Below are 25,246 nucleotides of genomic sequence, written 5' to 3' on the forward strand. Positions count from 1 at the left end.
TAATAAGATTCACCTCTAAACAACACGATAACTAGCTCTGGGATTGGTTGGACATTCATGGAAAGGACTGAGATTTTTCTTACAATATTCCTCAGTGCTTCTACTGCAACTTTTACAGCTGGACTCAGAAAGTACTTTCACCAAATCTATGCTTTAACCAACAACATGCAGCCCAGGGTAAATGTCTTCATGTCAGCTATGACATGATGGTGATCATAGATAAGGAGGTGCTTTCTGTGACATTATAGACAGCCTACATCTCTTTTCTGGATAACAGATATTAATTTCACAGTATTTATTAAGGAATATTGGATATTTCCACATAATTCAAAAAACAGAAACAGATAAATAAAGAAAAATTCACTACACAGACCGGCACTTGGAAATGTGTTTCCAATTGGAACTGTCCCTGTGTGAAATGTGTCCTCTGAACCTAATAACTGGTTGTGGCAGCAAGAACTGCAGTCAAGCATTTGTGATAACTGGCAATAAATCTTTGAGATCGCTGAGGAGGATTTTTGTCCTACTCTTCCTTGCAGAATTGTTTTAAATCCACAACAGTGGATGGTTTTCAAGCATGAACAGCCTGTTTAAGGTCATGCCAAAGCATCGAAATTTGACTGAAGTCTGGACTTTGATTGACATTTATTTTGTTTTTTGTAGCCATTCATAGGTGGGCCTCTTGTCCTGCTGCACTACCCAAGTGCGCTAGAGCTTAAGACGTTCTCCTTCAAGATTTTCTGGTAAAGAGCAGAATGCATAGTTTCATCAAGTAGGGAAAGGCCTTAAAGTCCAGGTCTTAAAGCTGCAAAGCAGCCTCAGACCACCACGCTGCCACCACTATGTTTGATTGCTGGTATGATGTTTGTTTAAAACTAGACATATCAGAACCCGAACCTTCCAGATAGTTCTGTATTGATAGTCCACAGAGTATTTTCCTAAAAGTACTGGAAATTATCAAGACATTTTTTGCAAATGTGAGACGGGCCTTTGTGTTTGTCAGCAACGGTTTTCATCTTGAAACTCTTAATGATGCCATTTTTGTCCACTGTTTTTTCTACTGTGGAATCATAAACACTAACCTTAAATTAGGCGAGTGAGGCCTGCAGTTCTTTAGATGTTGTTCTCGGTCTTTTTTTTGGGACCTCCTGGATGAGTTGTTGATGTGCTTTTGCAGTAATTTTGGTTGGCCTACCACTTCTAGGAAGGTTGACCACTGTTACAAATGTTCTCCAATTGTGGATAATGGCGATCACTGTGGTTTGCTGAAATCCCAAAGCCTTAGAAATGGTTTTATAACCCTTTCCAGAATGATGGCAGTTGGTGAACTGGTGGCATGGTGGTTTTTTGAGATCTTTTAACCTACTTCACTTTGTCAAACAGCTTTTACTTGATTTAGTAGGTCTGGCAGTAATCAGGCCTGCTTGTGGTTAGTGAATTATTGATTTAACAAGGGGGGGAAATACTTTTTCAGTTATGTTTGGATAGCCTTTTCCCCCTTAATAAATGAAATCATCATTTAAAAACTGTTTGAAATACATAAACATAACAAATGTCTGCAAGATATGCAAACACACACACACACACACACACACACACACACACACACACACACACACACACACACACACACACACACACACACACACACACATAGACCCTTCAAGACAGAAATCTAACCAGGGGTGAGTGCTGTCAGTCAAACCTATCATCAATTGAGGCCTTTTGTCCAATTTTGTCTAATTGGTTCCTCTGCTGCCTGCTCTATCTCTACCCTTCAATCATTCTGCCTGCAAAGTCAATAGGGCCAATATAATAACCCGCTTTATCACTGAGAGGCGATTCAATGATGAACACAAGGCCTGTGCCAACATTCGTTCATCAACTATTCTGCTCAACTTCACTCATGGTGTGTGGGGGGATTGGAAAAAAAAAATCTGTGAGCAGTATTGAACCTCTTAGAGTTCTCTGAAGTGAAAGATATTCTATTTCAACAGCTCTGCATTCATCTACAGCTCATATATGAGAGAACTTTCTGAGACAGGCACAGAAAAACACAAGTAAGATGCATAAATGCTTTGTCTAAACTAAAGCAATCAAATTGGGGTGAATGGAGGCTTACATGCGACTGCTGGAGGGAATCTTACGCCCATCTCTGAACCAGGTAATCTGGGGCCTGGGGAAACTGTGTATACGTGGTGCACGGATTAGAGCACCCTCGCCCTGGGACACAGTTTGAGACCTCTCACCTTCCACAAAACCCCCCATATCTAGGAGACATAAAAAGTGAGTTAACAAGAGGGAGACAGAGAAAAGATACTAGAACAGAAAATGCTGAAAATGCCTGCCAGCAAAAAGGATGGAAATAAACAATTGCCATTATTAGCATTAATGTTATGTACCTTTTTCAAAAGCTAAGCGCCTTAAAACAAAGTGACTCATCCACATAGTGTGCATGACGAGCTTTTCACAAAAACAGTGTCTTGCCCTTAATCTGCCAGAATGGAGGATGTATAGAAAGAATCCTTTACTCACAGGCAACCTGCACTTCAGTGCTGCACTGCATTATAGCACCAACTCGGTTTCTCACAATACAGCGGTAATGGCCAGCGTGCGATCGGTCCAGCGAGGGGATCAGGTACCTAATGGGCACACGCAACACAACTGCAATTAGTCATCATCAGCATGACAGACAGCAACATTTGTCATCTTGCTGCTATTATCACCCACACTCAAGATGCTAAATTAATTGACATGTTTCAGTGGGCACCTGAAACGGTGCCTTAATGACATTCCTCTTTGTAATAAGACATAAATGGTCTAAAAAAAGGAAAATAACAGCGCATCTTTGAAGTGTTATTTGCTGCTGATGTAATCCTGGACAGTGGATAGTAAACCAGAGAAGGAAGAATGAAATTTTAATGTAGAGCGCAGGTCCTGACTGGCAGGACTCACAAAACGCGATTCCTCCATCTTCAGCCTGATGAATCAAACAAGCACCAAGCGCATGTTCTGGCCATCCACAGCTCCGTCTCTCCCCCTTGATGTGCATTCATGTTAGATGGTGCATGTGAAATACTAGCAAAATAACCTAAGCAGTTACTCCCGTTTGCTACAGCCACTTAGGAGTGTAGCTTCCACCCCAGCCATGTTCCCCCCTGCACTGCAATTCGGGGGGTAAGGGGGGGTGGGGGGTCTGATTAAATGGATTCCAGTTCTCCTCTTTGATCAGGGCTGGTGAAGAATAACAAGCAGAGGGCTGGCCTGCAAGGCAGACCCAGAGACTAAGCCACGTGAGAGCGCAGCCAAATGCTTAGGAAAGACAAGGAGAGAAGAAAAAGATGAAGGGGAGAGAGAGGATGTGTGAAAGAAGGTAGGTATAACAGGCAGCGAAGGGATGGTGGGGAGGGGGGCAGCGATAGCAATCAGACACTACCACCTTAGCGTGTCTGTCCATGTCTAGGGTTTTGGTATGACTGTGAGTGGAGTCTAGGAAACTGTGCTAAAATTGGATCGAAAGTGACTTCCACTGTGGACTGCATCTGTCACCTGTTAACTCGCATGCAGGCATAATGCTACACAAGCATACTGTACATGTAGAAGTGGGCACACACGCACACATGCACAGAGGACTTGTTAGCGCAGGGTGAACACTTCTTTTACCACGCTGAGTTGTTCCAATAATTCAACATTGTGTTTAGAGGCTGAAATATGTAATACGAGGTGTCCAGAACATCTCCAAAATAAGTGAAAAAGCATACTACAGCTCACAGATCAAAGTGGCCCATCCACACCATATAAGCTGATAAAAAAGAATTTGCATTGTCTGATTTTATTACGGCAGTGATAGTTTCAGCAAACCGCAAGAGAGGGGAGAGTAAAGAATATTTATCTGCACACACCATCTCGGAATGTTGAATGTGAGATACAAATCGGAATAAATTTGATAATCCCTTGAACACAAGATGCTATGTTTCAAGGGAGATATGCAGCCAAATCAGTCCTGAATAAATCCATAGAAATGAGTTTGGAATATGAATAAAAATGAGCAATTGTGCTATTAGTTACAATTAAATGCCTCTAAAATGTCCTCATGTAGTAAGATACTTAGGGTTAAGATAAGGGAAAAAAAGAATTATTGCAGGCAAGCAAGGTTGCATTCCTCACCTGTATTCCAAGGAGAAACGTGTAAGCTCAGTACCATTGTAGATCCATTTGAATTCCAGGGGCCAGCTGCCCTCAGCCATGCAAGTAAGTACTAAGCGATTTCCCTCCAGGTGAACCTGGGTTTGAGGAGGCTCCATCTTAAAATAAGGTGGGACATCATCTATTAGAAAAAGAAAGAGAAGAAGAAGAAGAAGGAAAACTGAGTCATACAAAACATAAAGGAAAAGATGAGTAAAAAGGAAGAAAAAGAAGGAAAAAGCGAAGCAGCTGAGTGAGGGTAGTAAAAATGGCAGTGATTCAGTAACCTCTGCGAGGAGACACAACACAATTTGAGCAATTCACAGGGAAAAAAAGAGGACTCAGAACAAGCTATTTCCATTTTTCTTCTGCACTGATTGGGAACTTGAAGGTCAACAGAAAAGCTTGCCAAAAAGCACACGGAATAAGTTGTTACCGCGAAAGCAGCTTACTCCTTTATTTCAAATTGAAATGTGCTGGCATAGAGGTAGAAGAGCAATTTGTGCAGCAGAAGAAGTGTAAATGAACACTTCCATACCTCTACATCAGTAAAAGAGGATGGGGAGGGAGACAGGCAAGAAGAGGGAGATGGAGGGAAGGGGGAAGAGGAATAGGCCAAAAGCAGATGGAGAAAAATACTGCGAAAAACAAGCATGCTAGAGGTGGAGAGAGTGAGAAATTAGGAAGCGTTGGGGGGTAGGGGTGATAGGGGCTGCTTTAGAAAACACAAAGTTTCCCCGTCTTAAAATCCTTTCTGTGACAGGATGAGTTATACTCTGTGCCTCCCTTCATTTATCTTTATAGTTCCCTAATGCAACCAGATTATACAGGCCTCATCCGCAACACTGCACACAGCCAGTACAGCCACAAAAAGACTTTAAGGTGATATGCAAGGTCCAGGGCTGAGCTTGGAGACAAAGTGCTTTCATTTGAGCTGATGAAAAAGGCATGATCAGACCTATTGATCTGTCTGCCTCACGAGCCATGGGCGACACTGAGCTGATTGTGCCAGTGTTTGTGGCGGGCTAATTAAAGTCTGTATTAATAGCTGCAGTATGCCGCTGTGGCCTGGAGCATGCCTGGTACTGTGTCTACTAGGTGAGTCACTCTCATGGCTGATTACTGGAGCCACCCTTGCTCTCAGCACCCATATGCAAGTTCACAGCCAAGATTTATGGCAGTAAATGCAGAGGATGGTGTGGCGGAACTGGGTGAACGTGAGGGCAGCCTTCGCTGGGCAGAGAAGGGGATACAGCAAATTGGACCTGATTGAAACAGAAAATAAAAGAACGACTATGCACCTTTGTGTTTCACGTCGGCAATCATGCTTGCCACAAATCACACACTATGCTTAGCTGCAGCTTAGTCCATTTTCTATCATACAAAAAGATCAAAACTTGCAATTTTTTTTCTTCTTTTTTTGATAAAACTACCTGGGTAATCCATTCTTTCTACCACCCTTACATGAACTTTTCAAAAACAAACACTGTTAAACCCAACAGCCACTTGAAACTGATCTTTGTCTGAGCCCAAATGGAGAAGCCGTCCCTATTTTTCCCCAGACACTAGCTGCTGAGTGGTGGCTTTGCTATAATTCTGTCCTCTAGTAAATGCATTTGTACTTGACACACACACACATATCTGCACATACACACACAGAAAATCCCAAAACATACACTTATGGCTGAATAAACACACACCCAACCACTTCCAGCTGGTTTGGGGTTTTGGTGGCTATGTGCACTTAGCGGTATGGCTCTATCAAAAAGCCACCATTAGAGACCTGCACATGCAAAACCTAAACTCACACATCGATCGTCTGGGGCAATACATAATACCGACTTACTGTTGTGAAATTGTGGACTGCGGAATTGAGTGCCCTGTAATCACCACCGCAGTTACCTGTTTCAGCACCATTCATGCATTCACATTTTTTCTGCCTCATATGACACATTCACACAAGCTCTAATAATGACTCCCCGAACAGTCGTTATCTGTGGCACTTGTGACCAATTTCACATCTAGAGCAAAGTGTATATTTTCAGGACCAAAGCCAGCACGAACAGGAAATAAGTCTTGCATGACATAAGTGTGCAGAATTTCTGCTACGTACCCCAAGAAATGATTGCTATCCACACAAGACCCAGCTGAAGTGATCTTCTTTTTGAGACTCTGTAAGAACTTAAATGACCTGTGACCGCCAACAGTTCTTAATGCTGACAGAAGACAAGGTCAGCTCCTCCGAAGACTGGCCTCTGGGATCTAATGAGTTTCCAGTGGAGAACCTCTTGTCGGATGCGGATTTCTCTCTCCCTCACTGTGCTTTCTGAACTTCACAGTGAAACACTGAGGACACACGCTGCTGATCCATGTTGGTGTCAGTGGTAGGCTCTGCATGTGTGGTGTCAATGGCAGGATTACATTTTCAAGTGTGTTTCTTTTTTTTTCATGGCAGAAAAATACACAAGTGTGAATAGATGCACTGTCATTGCATAAGTCAAAGTTAGGATAACTTTTTCTTTGCATGCGAAAATTGACACGCATGCTCTTACAGGAGCACAAAGTTCTGTCAATACAGAGTGTGCACATGTCAGGACTCAATGAAAAGTATTCTTCTTAATTTTTATTGTTTAGCAAGACAAATGTGCTTTGGCTTTGACATATCAGCACGATCTACTTCTCATCATTAGTCTAAATAGGTTCGTCTTGCCCAGCAATGAATACTAAAAAGAATACTTAGCAGCGAGTGCGGGTTTTCTGTTTGTTTTCACATTTGATAGGCACAATAGAGCTTTAAGATTTGGGGGTCAGTGTACCGCACCTGTGTATTATATCTTACAACACTCTGGTGTCACAGGTAATATTTCTCTTAGGGGTCATCTCTTTTTAAACCACTGTGGCCTTGTGGAGCAAATTCTACAGTATAATAGACTTGCACTAGGGCTGCCACGATTAGTCGACTAGTCACGATTACGTCGACTATCAAAATCGTCGACGACTAATTTAATAGTCGACGCGTCGTTTGAAGCTTTGTAAGATCACAAAAGACGCAGGAATCAGTAGTAGGATTTAAGAGTGTAATAATGGACTGAAACAGAAGATGGCAGCACTGCATGTCCAAGGATGCCAGCTGCCGTTAAACCCCGAAGAAGAAGAAACTGTGTCCCAGAATTCATAGCGCGGCCCATCGCGGCCCTGCTTAGTTTCCAACAATGGCGGCAGCTGGTTAGTTTTAATATTACTCTTATTATTCTTTCTGGGTCACAAAATAAACGTTTAACATATTTTCAGGCGAGAATGTACCTGTGTAAACCTCAAATATCTGCTCAGTTTATCAAGACACCACATATTTTCAAAAGCGCTCCGACGTTTTCTGAGACGTCTGTTACCCACTAGCTCGATAGCTAGCCGGGGGCTAGGCTAACTAGAGCCGTGAGAACACGGACTCCCGGCAGATCGTTTTCAAACCCACCGCCGTCTTTTGCTACTCAGGTTAAACATGATATATGAGTCACTTAGATAACTTCAAAATGTTGTTTGGCTTTTTTCAGTGTTTTATTTGTTCCTGAGTAAATCGGTTTGGATGAGATTAAAGTTATAGTTTTTACACAGCTGAATTAACGTCAAGCAGACAGCTGATCATCAGAAGTGTGAGATGCTGGAGAATTTACTCCGGTGTCCTGTTATATTTTAGATAGCAAGGAGTTTATTAAACTCCACCGAAACAATCTGCAAATGTCATTAAAATTTAATAAACTATCATCTTGTCTTTATTTTTAGTTAGCACATACCTTAAACACTTAAAGCTGAAAGCTAATGATAGTTATATAAGAGCAGATGCTGCTGGTGCAATAAGCTGTATGCTGTATGTTCAATGGATGATGATCTGATTAGTCGACTAATCGCAAAAGTAATCGCTGACTAGTCGACTATCAAAATAATCGTTTGTGGCAGCCCTAACTTGCACACACATATTATATCCACTGCATTCAGAAAGTGTTCAGCTTTCTTATAGCTCAATGCTAAAATTTCTTCATGCCCAATCTGTTTTTTTATCACTCCACACAAATCACCCAGAAAGACAACGAGAACTTTAAAAGCGTTCTTAAAACATTAAAAGAAAAAGCACAGGAAACCATTATAGACCCCTTGCTATGACAAAGGATGTGAATTAGGTTTGGGTTTGGCATGTGCATAAAATTTAACTTCAATCTCTCATTTTTTTTGCTTGATTCTCTGTGCTTCAGTGAAAAATTCCAGGAGTGGCCTTCAAAAGACCTAAACATAAGACATCAGTAGAATATATGATATTTCCCAGAACTTGGCCAAGCTAAACTGAGTAATCAAGGAAGAACCCTCGGAGGAGAGGTGACAAAGAACCCCAACATCTACTTCTTAGGTCCAGTGTGAAGGTGGGAGAAACAACACTGCACTGATTTTGGGGTTTTGGTTTTTTTTATGGTAGTGTGAGGAGACAGATGAAGTCTCTTCTTGTTGAAAAACATAACAGCAAGCTTTGATGTTGCAAAAGATTACCTAAGGGAGTCTCAGGACGTGATAAACAAGATTCTCTGGTCAGATAAAACCAGAACTTTTTTAGCCTCAGTTCCTAACGTTACATTCTGAGGACACCAGACACATTACCGGCTAGGCTCATTACCTGCTTGATACCATCCCAACAGTGAAGAATAATGGGGGCAGCATCGTGTTGGTCATGGCTGATGAGACGCTATGGAAAACAAGTCAGTGTCCTTAATGCAAACCTGTTCCAGAGGATCGCAGAATATAAGTGTTTAAGGAAGCTGAAAAGTTCTTTTCTTCCAGAGACTGGAATTAACCAGAGAACAGTTCCCTTCCTATGAAGCATGAAGTGATAGTGCAGTGTTTGGCAGGTGCACAACATTGTTACCTGCAGGTTTCATGTCTAGATGGAAAGCTAGGGGAAATTCCTTATAGAGGAACAATTCTTACACCACTATGACCAGAGGTAAAAGCTAACTGAAGCAAGCAGGTCTATGGATGACCGAAAACTGGCATGGAAGGACCAGGAGGGCTTTTATAATGTGGCTGCTGTGCAGAGCAGCTGCCCCTAACAGTCAGTCTGCACCACCACAGCCCATTCACCACAGATATAAAAACACCTTATTCTAACCTGACAGCTGAGGTTGAATGGTGGCATGGCTCCAGCCGGGTCCCCCGCTGCATACACAGAATTTTAATGGCAGTGAGACAAAGACCACAGGCACTGGGGTAGCTTTATAAACCAAAGGCCATTGTGCTCCCCATTGCACCATGCTGGCATGCAATCACACAAACGGTGTTCACATTCAGCTTTTGTCTTATATTCATTCTCTAGCTTTTTTTTTTTTGCCTAACCTTCTTACCCCAGCTCCACACCAGCAGCAGGGAGCTCTTCTGACCTCTGTTTAATCCTCAGCCACCTGCATTTGAGCCGACGTAACAGCATCCTAGCTGGCACTTGGCTCAAATGCATCTCTGATATTTAGCTATAGTGGTTAGCGGTGCCTGTTTCCTTTGAAGGTCCATTTGTATTCATTTCTCACTCTATCTTGGAAGCTCAACACAAATGCACTCATACTGTATATGTGTGTATAACTTCCCACCTTCAGTCCACCCATGGTGCATCATGTCATACTGGAAAATTTAGAGCTGTCATTTAGGCTCTTGAATTGGACCTTAAGATACGAAATGGGCCATGGTTACCCTCTGATGGGGGTTATGCAACTGTCATGGCTATGACCTTGGCCTAGTAATGGGATGGTGTAAGGGTGTGGGTTGCGGGGTTGATGGAGAGGGGTTAAAAGCATTTTGAAAGCTGATGAAGCTCTTCCCTTATGAATTCGCACATACAGAAGAACACTGACACACATGTATAATAGATCGTCTTAACATGGTGCTTCACGAGTTGAGATAAGAATGCTGGAGTGAGGATACAGAGCTCTTTAGAAGTCACATAAGCGCACACTAAAAAGTGTATATACCCCTCAGCGTCCCACCCCCACCATCACCACCACCCCGCCCACCTGCCCTTCGGAACATGGTTGGTTCTGAAGGTGAGGTTGCGTCACCGTGACAGCAGGTACCTTGTCGATTTACACTCTATCACCTAGTCGAGTCAGAAAGCAGACCGACACTAAAGGAAGAATTAAGCAAGCGATTGAGTGGGAGAATACAGAGAGAAGGAAGCGAGAGCGGCATTGAAACAGATGGTAAAAAGAAACACAGTGCTTAATGATAATGTCAAAGACACATTGAGAATTGGTGTAAAGAAATGATGAGATGAGGAAAGTGATAGTAGGGAGGAGAGCAATGAAAAGATTGAGGAGTGTGTCCTCCAACACAAGGCACCAAGGTGAAGTGACCCATTACAGTAGAAGTCAAGCAAGCACGCCAGACCTGAAACAGGAAGACGAGATGAAGAGCCTTCATTTAGGGAAATGGCCCATAGTTCAACATCTGTATGTGGTATTTGATAGGTTGATGTCCACCCACAACTCCTGCTTATGCTCTTTTGTTCGCAATCCAGAATGAACAAGCCCCCTATGAGATCTTATGCTGTGGAAATATAGAACCCGTGACATGCTATTTAAAGCTCATATACTCCTATAATTATGCTCTCTGCTTGGAGGAGGAAATGAAAAGGGACTATGGATTTTTCATGTTAAGTTGATCTGAATTTTTGAATTTTTTTTTCTTTTTGATGCAGCGCCTGCTTTGATGTTGCAGAAAGAGTCCTCAGGTTGCTACAGATGAAATGCTGCCTGCATCCCAGCTGTGTTTAGTGGATTGCCATGGGTTAATTGATGTGTAATTGATGTGATTAATTGAGGTGTAATGTAGCGCGGTGACGTGTCTGGGATCCTACCCACTGCAGGGCCCGTGTGTGTGTGTGTGTGTGTTGAGGTGTGCCTGTGTGTCTACAGGAGGCTAGAGCAACACAATTAGAAGCAGTAGCATCCAGCCAACAAATGGAGATTTAATTAGGAGTGAAGACGGAGCGGGAGGCCAGTCAATGGGCAGCAGATTGAATTATCTGGACACACACTCCAGCCGGCAGCGTGGACAAATTCACAGTCACACACACACTCAAACGCACACACCCTTTCTGTTTGGAATTCTTCCCTGTTTGCCTCACTGCTCCGCTGAGTGCTTTCCTCTACCTCTCAGCTATGCTCTGCCTGTCTCAAACTATCTTCCTCTTTTTGATTTCCTCCTCCTTTTTTCTCTTCCCATCTTAAGTTTCTTTTCTTTTTTTTCTCCCCCCTTTCCCCACAATAACAGTTTCCTTTCTGCATGTTGTGACTATCTCTCCGTCTCGGCAGCCTTGATCTCTCCCAGTACAGTCGTTTTCCTACTTTCTTTCCCTGGCCTCTCATCAGTTGTCATCTCTCACACACTCTTACTCTCCATGTCCCTTCCTTCTGAGCTCTCTGCCAAGATGTCTCTCCATCTTTTTATGTCTCTTTGCACCCCTCCTCACTCTGTATCCTCTATCCTTTAGTCCCACTCTCTCTCACTTTCCTTACCAGTGTTACTGAGTCACTAGCAGTATATTGTATGGCGTACCGAGGGACATGTCTGTGATATCCAGGAGCCTAATTAGCAAGTCCAGCTCCTGGCAGAGAACACGGCACGCAGAGGAGCATAGGCACAAGGCCCGGCATCAATTAATGAGACCTCGCACACCCACAACCACCATTACACACCCTCTGCAGCATTGAGTCTCTAGTCAGCTCAACCTTGTCCGATGAGCAGTAGAGGAAACCGCAGATGAACAACTGTAGCTAGATTTAAGAAAGTTGTGTCTTTAATCATGAAGGGATAGTCATAGCGCTGTACAAGATAAAGCTGGGAATCCTCCCTGACTTTGTGGCACTCAAACAAGATTTATGCACTGCAGCAGCGAGCTGTGAACATAGCCTTGCATCCAACAAATCAATGTATCATAGAAATGTACGCTAGACACAAGGCAATTTCTTCCTTTCAAAGGACAAAATGTATGAAACTGTTTTGGTCTTAAGGAAGTGAGGTTTGGAGAACTCTTTTGGGTTCAGTGCAATGGGAAATGATCCAGACTTCCCACCTGGTGTAGTGTGACTGACATCACAGTATTATTTCCCAGCTGTGACAGACAGCCTCTACAGTTTGGGGGAAGAAGTGAGCCTTTGTGCGCAAGATCACATACACGTATCGTTATGACTTTCCCTTTTTTTTCCTACCCACTAGAGAGAAGGCAGGTGGTTGTAGGTGGCAGAAATAGGTACACATTTTTACTTGATCTTTGTGAGATCTAATTGATATTTTTCAAAAATAAACCCAGAGAAATAGATAAATGCCAGTAAGTGAAACAAGGAGCAAATACAAGAAGAAAAAAAAGGACTGTAAGAGCATCATTGGGAACAGGAAGAGGGGTAGTCTTTTCTCGGGGAATGAGAAGGTTGAAAACAGGCCTAAGTGAATTGAAAAAAAGAAAGTAGGGCGAAGACTAATGGAATAAATAAATAAAATAAGCAAGTGCGTTGAAATGTGAATTCTACAGGGCCCCGGGTCATTAGAGTTAATACTGTGCATAATGCCATCTGCTGTGATTGTTTACACTAGGCTGGATAATTAGATCCTAATTAGTAGATGGTATGGTGGGGGAAACATTATTTCACACGCACTGAGACAGAGATAATCAGATCCACCTGCAATGCTGCCTTGCCTGTCCATCTTGGGACCCGTGGGCAGCTCAGCAAAGATGCAGCTATTAGACAAGTCTTGATTTAATTGCTTGATGCGTTAAACAAATCTGGGCCATTTCCCCTCATCATTAACATACAGATAAACTTGTACGCTTTTGGACTCACTCTCTTAACAATCTGAAAACCTGTGTGGTACTTGTTCGCCTCTGTCCCTCACGCTCCCGTGTGTACAGGTGTGTCCCTGTGCATAAAAATGTGTGCTCACATTCTCAACCTCGCGCGCTTGTGACAGTGTGTCTTTAAGATAAAGACACCAGAATTTTTATGAGGCTACATGCGTGGACTCAAACTGCCATGTCCCATCCGTGCTTTTCTCCCCAACCAAACCCTTTGAACCTCTGAATGGGAGCGATGCAACTGGCATGCTAATAGTGTTTTGCTAAGTGCAAGGTATCACGGTGCCTGCCATTATAATATATGCGCGTGGAATAGCTGGTGATTGTGATTCTTATCAGTGTGGCAGAGTGCATGGGCGCCAAGCAGTGAATGGCAGGGGCTGGCAGTAAATGTTAATGGCAGAGAGCAGCTGACAGAAAAAAGAATTATTATCTCCCTTCATTACATTTACACGGCCTGCCTGTCTGTCTCCCTTCCTTCCGCTGAGCCTAGGAGTGAACAGCAATCAGTGTTGGCAATGCTTTATTTACCTGTTTTGCAGAGAACAAACACCTTCTTTGGTGTGAATGCATAATCCACTCAGGGACTAGGAGTTTCTCACACTTACGATAGGTCAAACAGACTCGATTACTTGTGAGCAATAACGGGTCTTTGACGGGAAAGAGTCACAGATATTATATTAGAAGAGCCAGAGAGTGTATGGAAGGTGGAATACATGCTTGTTTTCATGTTTTCTAATTTTGGTAAGTCTGACGTGTACCAGATGCTCCCACGGGGTGCCCTGTGCTCCTACTAGGCAGTCTGTGGGAGCACAGAGCCCCTGTTCCTAATTGAGACCTCTGGAATGTAAGAGCTGACAGAACGGAGCTTGTCACATCACTCCCTGCCCAGAACACATTAAAGAGAGGCCCACGACCATTATTTTCTTCCAACATCCAAGCTGCTGTAGACCACCAAGTACTTCTCTGTGTGGTGTGACAGCTAACCCCTCCCCCCCAATTTTGAGTTCCTTCAGATGGCCACTCAAAACTGCCAGCCTCCATGCAGGTCACTCATCTGACCTTTGAGACATCAACACAGTTCTCTTCGCCGGTTCTTTTCTCTGAAGTGCACGCGCACCTCAAGCAGGAGCGAACACAGAGGAGAAACACAGCTCTGTGGCACTGTCTGAAGACAGGCAGCCAGCACTACGCCAGCAGGCAGACAAAGATCTGAACGCACTGACATTATGCTAATGGTAGCGTTTGGCTGGTTCTTACATGACTTCACACCACATTGCTCATCTCAATTACCCGATACAGTAACGGGTGCTGAGTGGGAAGCGTGCAACTTGAACAAAGCAGGAAAAATTCGCAGTCAGAAATACTAATTGTTTCGCGCTCTTCTTGACAATCCTTTAAACAATCCTTCTTAAAACTGCTGCGCATAACAACGTCCTATGTGAATACTATAAATGTGTGCGTGCTTGCGAGTGAAAATAATGAATAATGATTAAACGCTTAATTTTTACAGACCGCACAAGAAGATTAAAGGTGTGATTTTAATTGAGGTAATTTAAGGTAAGAAAGCGGAATATCTGTCCTCTAAATTTGATTACATACAGCATTTGTTACACACACACACACACACACACATATCTTTGTACCTTACCACCCATCTCCTTCAAAAATGCCTGTCATCGCTTCTCCTCATGATTAATGCAACAAGCCAGCATTTCTACTTGAAAAGACTGTGTCATTTTGATCTATAAATTGCAATCTACCTCACAGGAAAACCATACCCCTTAATCAATAGCTTTTTTATAACACTCACAACATAACTACAGCTTTGAGCCCGGTGCCAACAATGCTATCTAATATATGAGGCTGATGATGTTTTTCTAATTATACACTTAAACCCGCACTCACAACATCGCTCCAAGTGCTGCAGTGATATTGGCAAGGATGTTTTCTTCCATTTTGGAAAACAGCAAAGATTAAGAACCAGAATCCAGCCTGTCCCATCCTAAACCTTTAACTCTCTGCACTGCAACATATCCAGTTCCCATGCAAAGGAATGTTGAGTGGAAAGGTGCTAGGAAGTTTTAAATTTCTGAAAGTAAAAACCAAGGTTAGCTCTATTTGTGGCACAGTCTTATACATATGCAAGTAGCACTTTATGTACAAAAAGGAATTACAACCACAGCAATTTTAGTCTTCACACAATGTCATGTATATCCTGAAGGTTATCGTTAGAAATTACATAAATTTAAATAGCAACACCATCTTTCATCAGGTTAATGTATTCAGTGAGCTTTTTTTTTTTCAACGCTGTGTTATTGAAATGTTCCCACCAGTGCTCTTAACACGCCAGTGTAAAAAAAATCATGTTGGCAATTCTCTGAACTTTCTCCGCCTCTAAGGACCTACAAAGTGGAGGGATTGACTGCTGTTGGCTGCAATAGCACACTGAAATATGTGCAGACGATCAAGCAGATATGGCATAATGTTACTGGCGCCCAAGCAAAGGCATGAGTGATTTGAAGGCTTAATGTGGCCCTCCACACCACACAGAGTTATAGCTTGTGATTTGCATCATAAACGTCTGTTAAATTTCCACTTTTGGAAATGAATATCGTTAAATGACAACCTGACAGGGAGCCAGATGGGGGAGGTAGGAGTGACACTTTTTTTGCATTCATATTTTCCACTCATGATGGGACCTAATTCCATATTACTACATCTATAAGCCGTGCATAAATACACATCAAATAGTGCATTTTTCAAACCTCATAATCCCTGGATAATCTTCATCTACAATATGAGCAGCACTAAATTGGAGAGAAGATTTGCAAATGAACATATTTACATCAGTCCCATTAGTGAGACACTGAGGAGATACTGCACAGAGATCTGCTGCTGCTTTGAAATGCCTGTAGGGACTTAAGAATTTTATTAGAAGCACTTTAACTTATCATGCCATGGTAAGTAATGCGCTTTAATACACATATAATGCTGTGGATTACAACTCTGGATATTAATAAATCATCAGTTTTTTTATTTAGTATTGCTCTTTTAACATATTGAGTAAATGAAGTGCTTTAATGAGTAGCATGGATTCAAGGACTTTTTGTGCTTCACTGCATGTGTGTCTGTGTGTGTGTGAGAGAGATGTGGCAGTAATACTAGAAGTGTTCACCTTCATTTGAGTTTTAGATCATATCTGCTCAGCCAATCACATGGACGCATTTGGACATGAAAACTGTAGACATGTTCAAGACGACCTGTTTAAGTTCAGACCGAGCATCATAATGAGGAACAAAGGTGATTTAAATTACTTTCAATATCGGATAGCTGTTAGTGGGCTGGCCTGAGCAGTTCAGAAACTGCTGATCTACTGGGATTTTCCCACACAGCCGTCTGAAGTGTTTATACAGAATAGTGTGAAAAAGAGAAAAAGGTATGCTGTGTTGGGGGTCCAACCCACTTTTAGCAAGGTGCACCTAATAAAGTGTCCAGTAAGTGTATAGAAGCTGTGACAGTGCGTGTATGTACATATCTTTCTATAAGGTGCTAATGTATATTTGAATTGCTGATCAGACTAAAGGGATGTGCAAGTAGTCGACAGCTCTTTAATGACAGACAGATCAAAGCCTATCATGCTCCGCTTTGAGATGAAAGGGATCATTAGCTGCGGGTCAACAAGTCATTATCAATGAGCAAGCTACCCATACTCTGCTTTGTGTGCACATGCGTGTGCATGTGTTCATGTGCCTTCAGATGCCCATCACAAACATCCATATTGCTCTCTGATCTCTGCACAGCATGTGGGAGGTTCACTGGTCTCTCCTGGGGCCCATTTCCCCACAGACAAATGCCGCTCCAGCAGTGAGAGCTAGCCTCATCTATTGTACCTCCTGCCTCCATCAACTCACTTTCCATCTATTACGACCCAACAGTCCGATCTTCATGGCTGAAGCTCATTGTAAAACCCTAGCCTTGCTGATTCAATAGGCTCTGGAGGGTTCTGACAATGACCAATTCACTCATGACTATTATTCATCACAAAACCTTTCCAGCTCTCCAATAAAATCCACCACCCACCTTTCCTACTCTGTTTGGTATGCTGTAACAATCCATCACTTCCAAATGTTCTGTTGCCCCTGTCGGATGTAGCATGCACACACAAACACACGTTTACACACGCACATAACTTTTCTCATACAACTCCACTGAACAAACTCTTTCTCACCTCAGAAATTGCTATTTTGGTGCAGGGCTATTCCTTCCCTCAGCAGTTTCACATAAATTCTTTCTTCCTTTACAAACATTCGCTCCTGGCTTCTTTCTATCATCCACCCTTCTCAACCGCAAACTGCTCTTTTCCACTGCCAACCCTGTCTCTCACCCTCCCTCTCACCTTCAGATGCCACCCATCCACTGCCTCTATGCCTGACTGCTTTGACAGGCCTAAGACTCAAGCGGGGGAGATTTGATCCCTTCCAGAAGTGAAGCTCTGGCAGTGGGGTCCACTCTCCAACCGCTGGACGTAGAGCCCTGAGCCACCAATTAAAAAGTCATGAAGGCTTTTAGGGCCATGCAGGACTGTATTTTGCCACTCTGCTGAGGATTGGCTGCCTGAAAATAGTCTTTGTGTTCCTGAGACAACAGTAGAATATGCAGGGGGTGGGGGTTGAGTAGATGCGGGTTAACAGAGCAGCAGTGCGTGGGCCACTTCGCTCTCCCTTGTGCTCTTAAGCAGCACTCTCCCGGCCCTTCATTTCCTCAGATTGGATGAAACACCCACTGTTTATATGTATGGTTCATCACGGACCCCTATATGAGCGCTGCATATAGGTTTCTAGTGGTGTGAGAGTACAATTGCCTTAACTCATGAGGGTCCCCACTTCCTTTCCATCACATCAACAACAGACTGAGCTACAAGAGGTTACATCCAAGGTTTATGCCTTATAACAACATACATTTTTTCTGATAGTAACTAGCGTACTATGGCATTCTTTTAAGATGAATAATATGCACAAAGAAAATGTAAGCTTGTATGTCTTCCAATCGTTTGTTTTAAAAATGAGCTCACAAATTAAGCAGGTGACCATTTGTGTCACACTTTTCCGCAAAAACCGGCTATATGCAACATTACACGTGTGAAACAAGATGTTAATGCACTGCGAAAAAACCAACTGGCCTTCCACAATTAGTTTAGTCTCACCAACAGCAACCATCCATACCACTGTCACAAACAGCAGCCAGCTGTTAATGGAATCAATAAAGCTTTGCAAATATTTACAGGACAAGAGAGCCTCAAGGCAATCAATTCCAATCTATAGAACGATGGAAGGTTCTTCTGTGGCTATGTTTCAGGTTAGAGAAATCAATAAAGTCAGCTTTGGATAAAAAACAGGAAAACAAAAATAAAGAAATAACACCTGTAGTTATGACTGTGCCCTTCAGTCTTCCACTCCTAGGTCCTGTTCTTCCTTTCATCATCCTGACCCTTGTGTTGGTTCTTCTTTATTCCTCCAAAGTTGTCCAAGTTTGACATCAGCGGGTGTGACTCCCAGCAGGTAGCGGGAGCCGCGGGGAGTGCACACAGTGAGGTATTGGGAGACAGCTTTTGAAGAAGGAAGCAGGTAGTGGATGTGACAGGCTGTTGAAAGCCAGGAAGATAACAGCATCTGCTTCCGGAAGTCTTAACAGGTAGAAAGTAAATTATAGGGTGGTGGCAGGATGTATTGGAGGGGTGAGAAGGCCAGGCGAATTCTCTGGATAATGGGATATAAAAACAATGTTGCTCGGTTTCTGCATACATTCACAGCCAACAAGGATGGCAGGCTGAGTGACAGAAGTGCAGAAACGCTGCAGAGAATGAGAAAGAAGGGTATATTAAAAACAGATTGCTTCCATTTCTCTCCGGGGGCAGATTTTTTTATGCACAAGGTTGTAATCCCTACTTTATGTTCTGTAGTAACTAGCTCGATAAAATACATCAACCCAGCACATTAAAAGTGAATAAAATGGAGTATATAAAAGTGTGTCAGGGTGGCAGGAATCTATAGAAGTCAAAACCCCCAGGGTGATTGCTGATTTATTGATGCATTGATGCCTGCTAATACACTGACGAGTTCAGCAACTTCAACAAAATAGGCAAGAATGTCAGGATTTCCTTTGCTAGGCATCCGGTTATCAAGTCTCATGCAGCTCCCTGATCTTCAGCCTAACGATCAGGTAGTTGGAGGCAAAGGATGAACTGATCATAAAGAGACTGTTTCCCTCTGATGCCACTCTGTTTTTACTCTCTCGCACACAACAATCCTCGAGAGAAGGAGGGAGGTTCACAGGGAGCTACGGCGTCTGCCAGCGGCCAGCAGCATCTGTTTAACAAATCCAACCTCCCTTTCCGGTAACATGCATGTGGGGAAAGTGAGTGTACATTAAATAGCCACACAAAAACCCTCTGGTGGCCAGATTTAACATAAATGGATCATTCTCAGAGCAGCTGGAAGGCTGTACAAACAGTGCTTCTCAAGGGCATACTGTACAACAAGTGCACGGATAACAGTGGAGCAGCATGTGACTGTACATATTACAAAGCATCCCACTGCCCCAGGGCTTGAAAACCTGGTTGAATGCTTCATCACTTAAAGTGAATGCTTTACCGTGTGTATGCGAGTTACCGTACAGATAAATCAGACAGATATGTGCATAAATCAAATGTTACCAACAGTTTATATTTTGCACTGTGTGTGTCAAGGAGATATGAATACTGCATGGTTCGCACTCTGAAAAATGACTGCATCCTCATCTGATAGATATTTCACAGCATGGCTCAATTAATCGGATTTTTCAACTGAGCTGCAAGAGAAATCCATAAAACAGATCAAACTGAAAATGCACCGGACAGAAAGCGCGTGTATGTGTGTGCACAGTCTGTTTGAGTAAGAGAGGAAAGCAGAGAGACACTGACCACACAAACTTGAGGGTCCACTTGGCAAAGCACATGTGGTTATGACTGCCAACTTGTGAAAAATGTCAATTACTTTCTCTACATCTGAAACTTTTATGAATGCTTCTAGGCTGTATCAAAGCCTTCCACCTCACCAGCTCGCTCAAAAATGTTTTCTCTCAGAGAAAATCAGCTTTAATTATTAAAAGCGTGGCTTCAAGTTTATTAGTGTTTTTCAGGACTTCCTTCAAAATGCCGTCCAAGGAGATGTCGTGCATATCAAAACGATTCTATTGATTCTAACCTCCTTTCTTTGTTGCAAACAGACAGACTGTCAAAATCCTCAGATCTCCTGCCTTCAGTCAAAGGCTTGTGATGCATTACAAAGACAACTGTTTGCAGACACACAAGTCATAATAATAAGGAATGATGCCAGTGATCAAAGCTTGGAAATAGCAGGTGGTCTTTTAGTTGGCCACACAGGGATTCCAATCTTTTGACCCCACCGTGACTTGACCCAGCCTCATAGCCTTCTCTACAGCAGAGAGCTGTATAGCTTTCCCAGCAATGCATCAGATAGACAGAGAAACAGACAGGCATGATCTTTCTACTTGTATAAGCAAGACTGTTTTAATCCCTTCAGGATCAAAGGCAGCTGCAAACCTTGCCTCCCTTTCATTAGGGTGTGACAGAAACCCTCCCTTTTATTCAGGACTGAACGGCCAGGTTTGATCAATCAATAGAAGTCCACTAACTTTGGCTTAAGTGGCCCTGGTCTAATCATTCCTTTCTGAAAAATGGAGGATGAGGTGGTGGGATCAGACACACTCCTGCACTGTTTCATCAAAACAGCCTCTGGTCTGGGAATGAGTCAAATTACACCATGCTTTGTTATGTTCTGTTTCAGCAGAAAATCTGCTGCCTGACAAGCAGAACCTAAGACTTTAAGTCCCATAACTCAAAAAAATGAAACTCAGAATTCTGGTGAAAGGACAGAATAGGGATCAGCCAGGCTGTTAGAGTGGCTAACAACTGGGCTGCTGTCTGACTTTGCTATTGTTACTCACTGGAGGAATGTAATCTTCTTAATCACAATCTAAACCTGCAGAACAATTGACCCATTTTCATATGCAGCTTCTTATCTCTCAATGCATGCCCATATCTCATTTAGAAGTGTTAGAAATCCCTTTTCAATCTAGGTGATCTCTTCTCACCAACCTGCCTCCACATTCCTCTAATCCACTCTGATATACTCTAATGCATATCAGCCAAACAGTGTCATGTTTATATACTGAGTAGCAGGTTCTGCTTTGCTATGCTATTCTGTCTATTCCTATCCGCACTCATCAGAAAAAAATGCAGGTTTTTCACTACTTTTTTCTATATACTTGTATTTAATTAAAGTGTAATATGTCATTCCTGTCATTGCTTACTCACTGGGTCCTTTTTTATACAAACGTGCCTAATACATTCCATAAATGTAAGCTAGACTTCACAGGATGTATTTCAAACTCTGAAAACAAATTCAAGTATTACAGAAGGCTGGAAATAGATTTAATTTCCAGTTTTAATTAAAGTTTAAATTTTGAAAAAATTGTGAGTTATTGTGATACGCACCAGAGTCATAGATTTAAACTCACTTTGAAACAGGATTAAAAAGTCGCAATATAAAACAAAAAAAGAACGCAATAGCATTAATCTGGACGAACCACACACCCGCATTTGAACGCGATGAATGTGTGCATGTGTCTCAGTATAGTGCATATAACATAAATCAGTCATGATTTTTTGACAGGTTTCCAGTGGAGTGAGTTTGACATATTTTCTGCTCATATCGCACAAGGCAAAAAGCAAATGTCTAATGATTTTAGGTGCAAACAAACAGCTGTGCTGAAATAGTAACCACATTGACATTTGAAGACATTTGAGGAGTATTTTGCTGACATCAAACACTTCCATGTACATATGTGCAAATGAGGTGATTTTAGACACAACAAATCTCCTGCTCATTCTTCTTCCTGGGGAAAACAATGACCTTTTGTCAAAGCAGCTGGCGTGTCTCAGTTAAACACACGGTGTCCTTTTGTTATGTTGCCCGATGCACTGGGTTATGGCTACTGGGTTATGGTCTGTCACTCCCAATGTGTCATTTTTCATTGTGCAGGGTTACTATTATAAAGAAGCGCATTGTAACAGCGATCAGTCTTTTTCTAAGCAAACCCTAGTTTTTAGTGACGAAGGAGTCCCGTAAACTCCCTAAAAAAGAACCCATTACTTTTAAATACCTAAACCGAATACTTTCTATGGCCCAAACTTAAACAGTCAGTGAAACTAAGTGAAAAGGAAATAAATCTGCTGGTGAAACAAAGCATAAAAAAAGAGACAAAGTGCAAAACAGAAGAATCCAAAGTGGACATCCAGTCCTGGTTGATAAACCAACAGGAGAGGTCTATAAAACATGATCATAATCATAAACATAATCTCTTGGTGTCTAATATTGCAGCGGCTGATGCATCAAGGTACCAAAGAGATGCAGGTGGCGTCTAACAAAACAGCATTAAGTGACATCCTGGGAGAACAGTGCATTGACTGCTCCTACTAGAACCAGCTCAGTGTTCAAAGCAAATTAAAATCTCCAACCTTCATAAAAATTAAAAGACCTCCAAGCTTAGTTGGTCATCATTAACAATGCCTGTTTTTTTGTTGTGCAGTGTTTAGATTTGATTATTATAATAATTAATTAATTTCCATTGGTACTTGTTTATCTATTACTAAAAGTGTTATCATATATACAAGTCGACTATGTGTGCACAAGCCTGGTTTATATAATCCACGCATGTGTTTTTCAATCTGACAGCCGAAGAAGGGTGTTGCTGAAGGATTACCATAGTGTTGGCAGACCGTCTGGAGATCAAAAAACTGTCTTTTGCCTTGACTGGATGCCAGTCTGTCTCCCCCTTCTTTCCCAATACTCAATTTCTTTCCCCCTCTCCCTCTCTGCATTCCTTCTCAATGGAATGAAAGGGGACGGGCTCTCTTCAGCGTGAGCAACGGTGGCATTATTGTCAGCGTGAGCTGCCTATCGTTGTCATGCGTCTGGCTGGACCCCTCCTGTCGGGCTGTCACCACGGTGTGAAGATGAGACGTGAAAACTTTGGTAAATTTGTCGAGGGGGAAATAAAGCATGGCGGCCCACTGATCTGACACCCTTATCTTCATGGTATCAGTCCCCTCAGACATAGACAAGTCAGTCAGCTGAATCAAATGTAAGTAATACACACAGGCACACAGATACACACGCAAAATCAATATAAAGTACATCAAAGATTGCCCATCTACTAGTCCATATGAAATTAATATGACATAAGCAGCTGATGCCAAGTCAGGGAGTATCAGAGAGAAACAAAGCCTGCTGCAAAGAAAGCTCTGACCTACATGAAACTGCTTCGGCTATATAGTAGACTGGACAGTACCAGAAATAAACTTTCCTCTATTGCTTTCAGTATTGATCCAAGTTTAGAAATCTGTAAAACTGTCTGGAGGAAAAAGGGGGTTTCAAGAAATCATACCGTCTATAAAAATGCAGTTTCTAAAAAAAATCTGCTAACCATTCTGCATAGGTATGTATGTGTAATATGTAATATGTAAAACACCCAGCACGCCCCTGCGGGCGGTTTATCCTTCAAGCTCGGGTCCTCTACCAGAGGCCTGGGAGCTTGAGGGTCCTGCGCAGTATCTTAGCTGTTCCCAGGACTGCGCTCTTCTGGACAGAGATCTCCGATGTTGTTCCTGGGATCTGCTGGAGCCACTCGCCTAGCTTGGGAGTCACTGCACCTAGTGCTCCGATTACCACGGGGACCACCGTTACCTTCACCCTCCACATCCTCTCGAGCTCTTCTCTGAGCCCTTGGTATTTCTCCAGCTTCTCGTGTTCCTTCTTCCTGATATTGCTGTCATTCGGAACCGCTACATCGATCACTACGGCCGTCTTCTTCTGTTTGTCTACCACCACTATGTCCGGTTGGTTAGCCACCACCATTTTGTCCGTCTGTATCTGGAAGTCCCACAGGATCTTAGCTCGGTCATTCTCCACCACCCTTGGGGGCATCTCCCATTTTGACCTCGGGACTTCCAGGTTGTACTCGGCACAGATGTTCCTGTACACTATGCCGGCCACTTGGTTATGGCGTTCCATGTATGCCTTGCCTGCTAGCATCTTGCACCCTGCTGTTATGTGCTGGATTGTCTCTGGGGCATCTTTACACAGCCTGCACCTGGGGTCTTGCCTGGTGTGATAGACCCCAGCCTCTATGGATCTTGTGCTCAGAGCTTGTTCTTGTGCTGCCATGATTAGTGCCTCTGTGCTGTCTTTCAGTCCAGCTTTGTCCAGCCACTGGTAGGATTTCTGGATATCAGCCACCTCCTCTATCTGCCGGTGGTACATACGGTAATATATATATATATATATATATATATATATATATATATATATATATATATATATATATATATATATATATATATACATATATATATATATATATACATACATTAGGGGTGCAATATCGATATTGAACCGTTCGATACAGTGCTTTCGGTTCGGTACGCATATGTATCAAACAATACAAAATTTGTAATTTATTTTATCAGCTTTCCTTCTGACGATGCTGTCTGTGTTGAGCGCTCAGTGAATCTGCGTTCGACTACTCCGCCTAGGCTGCACTGTCGAGCACAGATCCACTGAGCGCTCAACACAGACAGCATCGTCAGAAGGAAGAGCGCAGGGCAAGCCAGCGAGACAGAAGTTAAGGTCTCCTTGTAACATGGCAAATTGAACCTCCCCCACCCTCATTATTTTGGTTTTCATGTGACGTATGACCCTGAAGGTGTGTATATATATATATATATATATATATATATATACACATACATACACATAGTAAGGCTGTTGTAAATAGGAGTGAAGCCACCAGCTGCTGACCTTTCCTAGGATCACAAAACTGCAGGGGGTGCCTTGGTTTACCTGGCTTACAGCTTGAAAACAGCTCATCAAAAGGTCTCTAATGGGTTACCTACCACCTGTGTGTGTTTGTGTGTGTTTGTCCATTTACTGATGTGTCTGTATTTATATACCAGGTCATAATGTGTGGACGTATGTCTCCGCATGCATAATTCTGCTATGCATATGCTCATGTCATCTTTTGATTATAAGTCAAGAAGGAAAAGAAAATTACCTTTTT

General features: G+C 42.6%; 1 protein-coding gene across 4 annotated transcripts in view; it reads right to left on the minus strand.

Moving 5' to 3' along the window:
• Nucleotides 1–25,246, minus strand: part of LOC113020647 (protein sidekick-2-like) — an 85,153-nt gene that overhangs the window by 33,320 nt on the left and 26,587 nt on the right. For all 4 annotated transcript variants that reach the window (XM_026164798.1, XM_026164795.1, XM_026164796.1 and 1 more), the window contains exons 2-4: nucleotides 4,168–4,327; nucleotides 2,536–2,642; nucleotides 2,123–2,270 (exon numbers count right to left, since the gene is read on the minus strand). In XM_026164798.1, the coding sequence (XP_026020583.1) occupies nucleotides 2,123–2,270; nucleotides 2,536–2,642; nucleotides 4,168–4,327 (415 nt within the window). The remainder of the gene's footprint in view (nucleotides 1–2,122; nucleotides 2,271–2,535; nucleotides 2,643–4,167; nucleotides 4,328–25,246) is intronic.

Source organism: Astatotilapia calliptera, chromosome 4, assembly GCF_900246225.1.
Source record: "Astatotilapia calliptera chromosome 4, fAstCal1.2, whole genome shotgun sequence".
In the NCBI taxonomy this organism is placed as follows: domain Eukaryota; kingdom Metazoa; phylum Chordata; class Actinopteri; order Cichliformes; family Cichlidae; genus Astatotilapia; species Astatotilapia calliptera.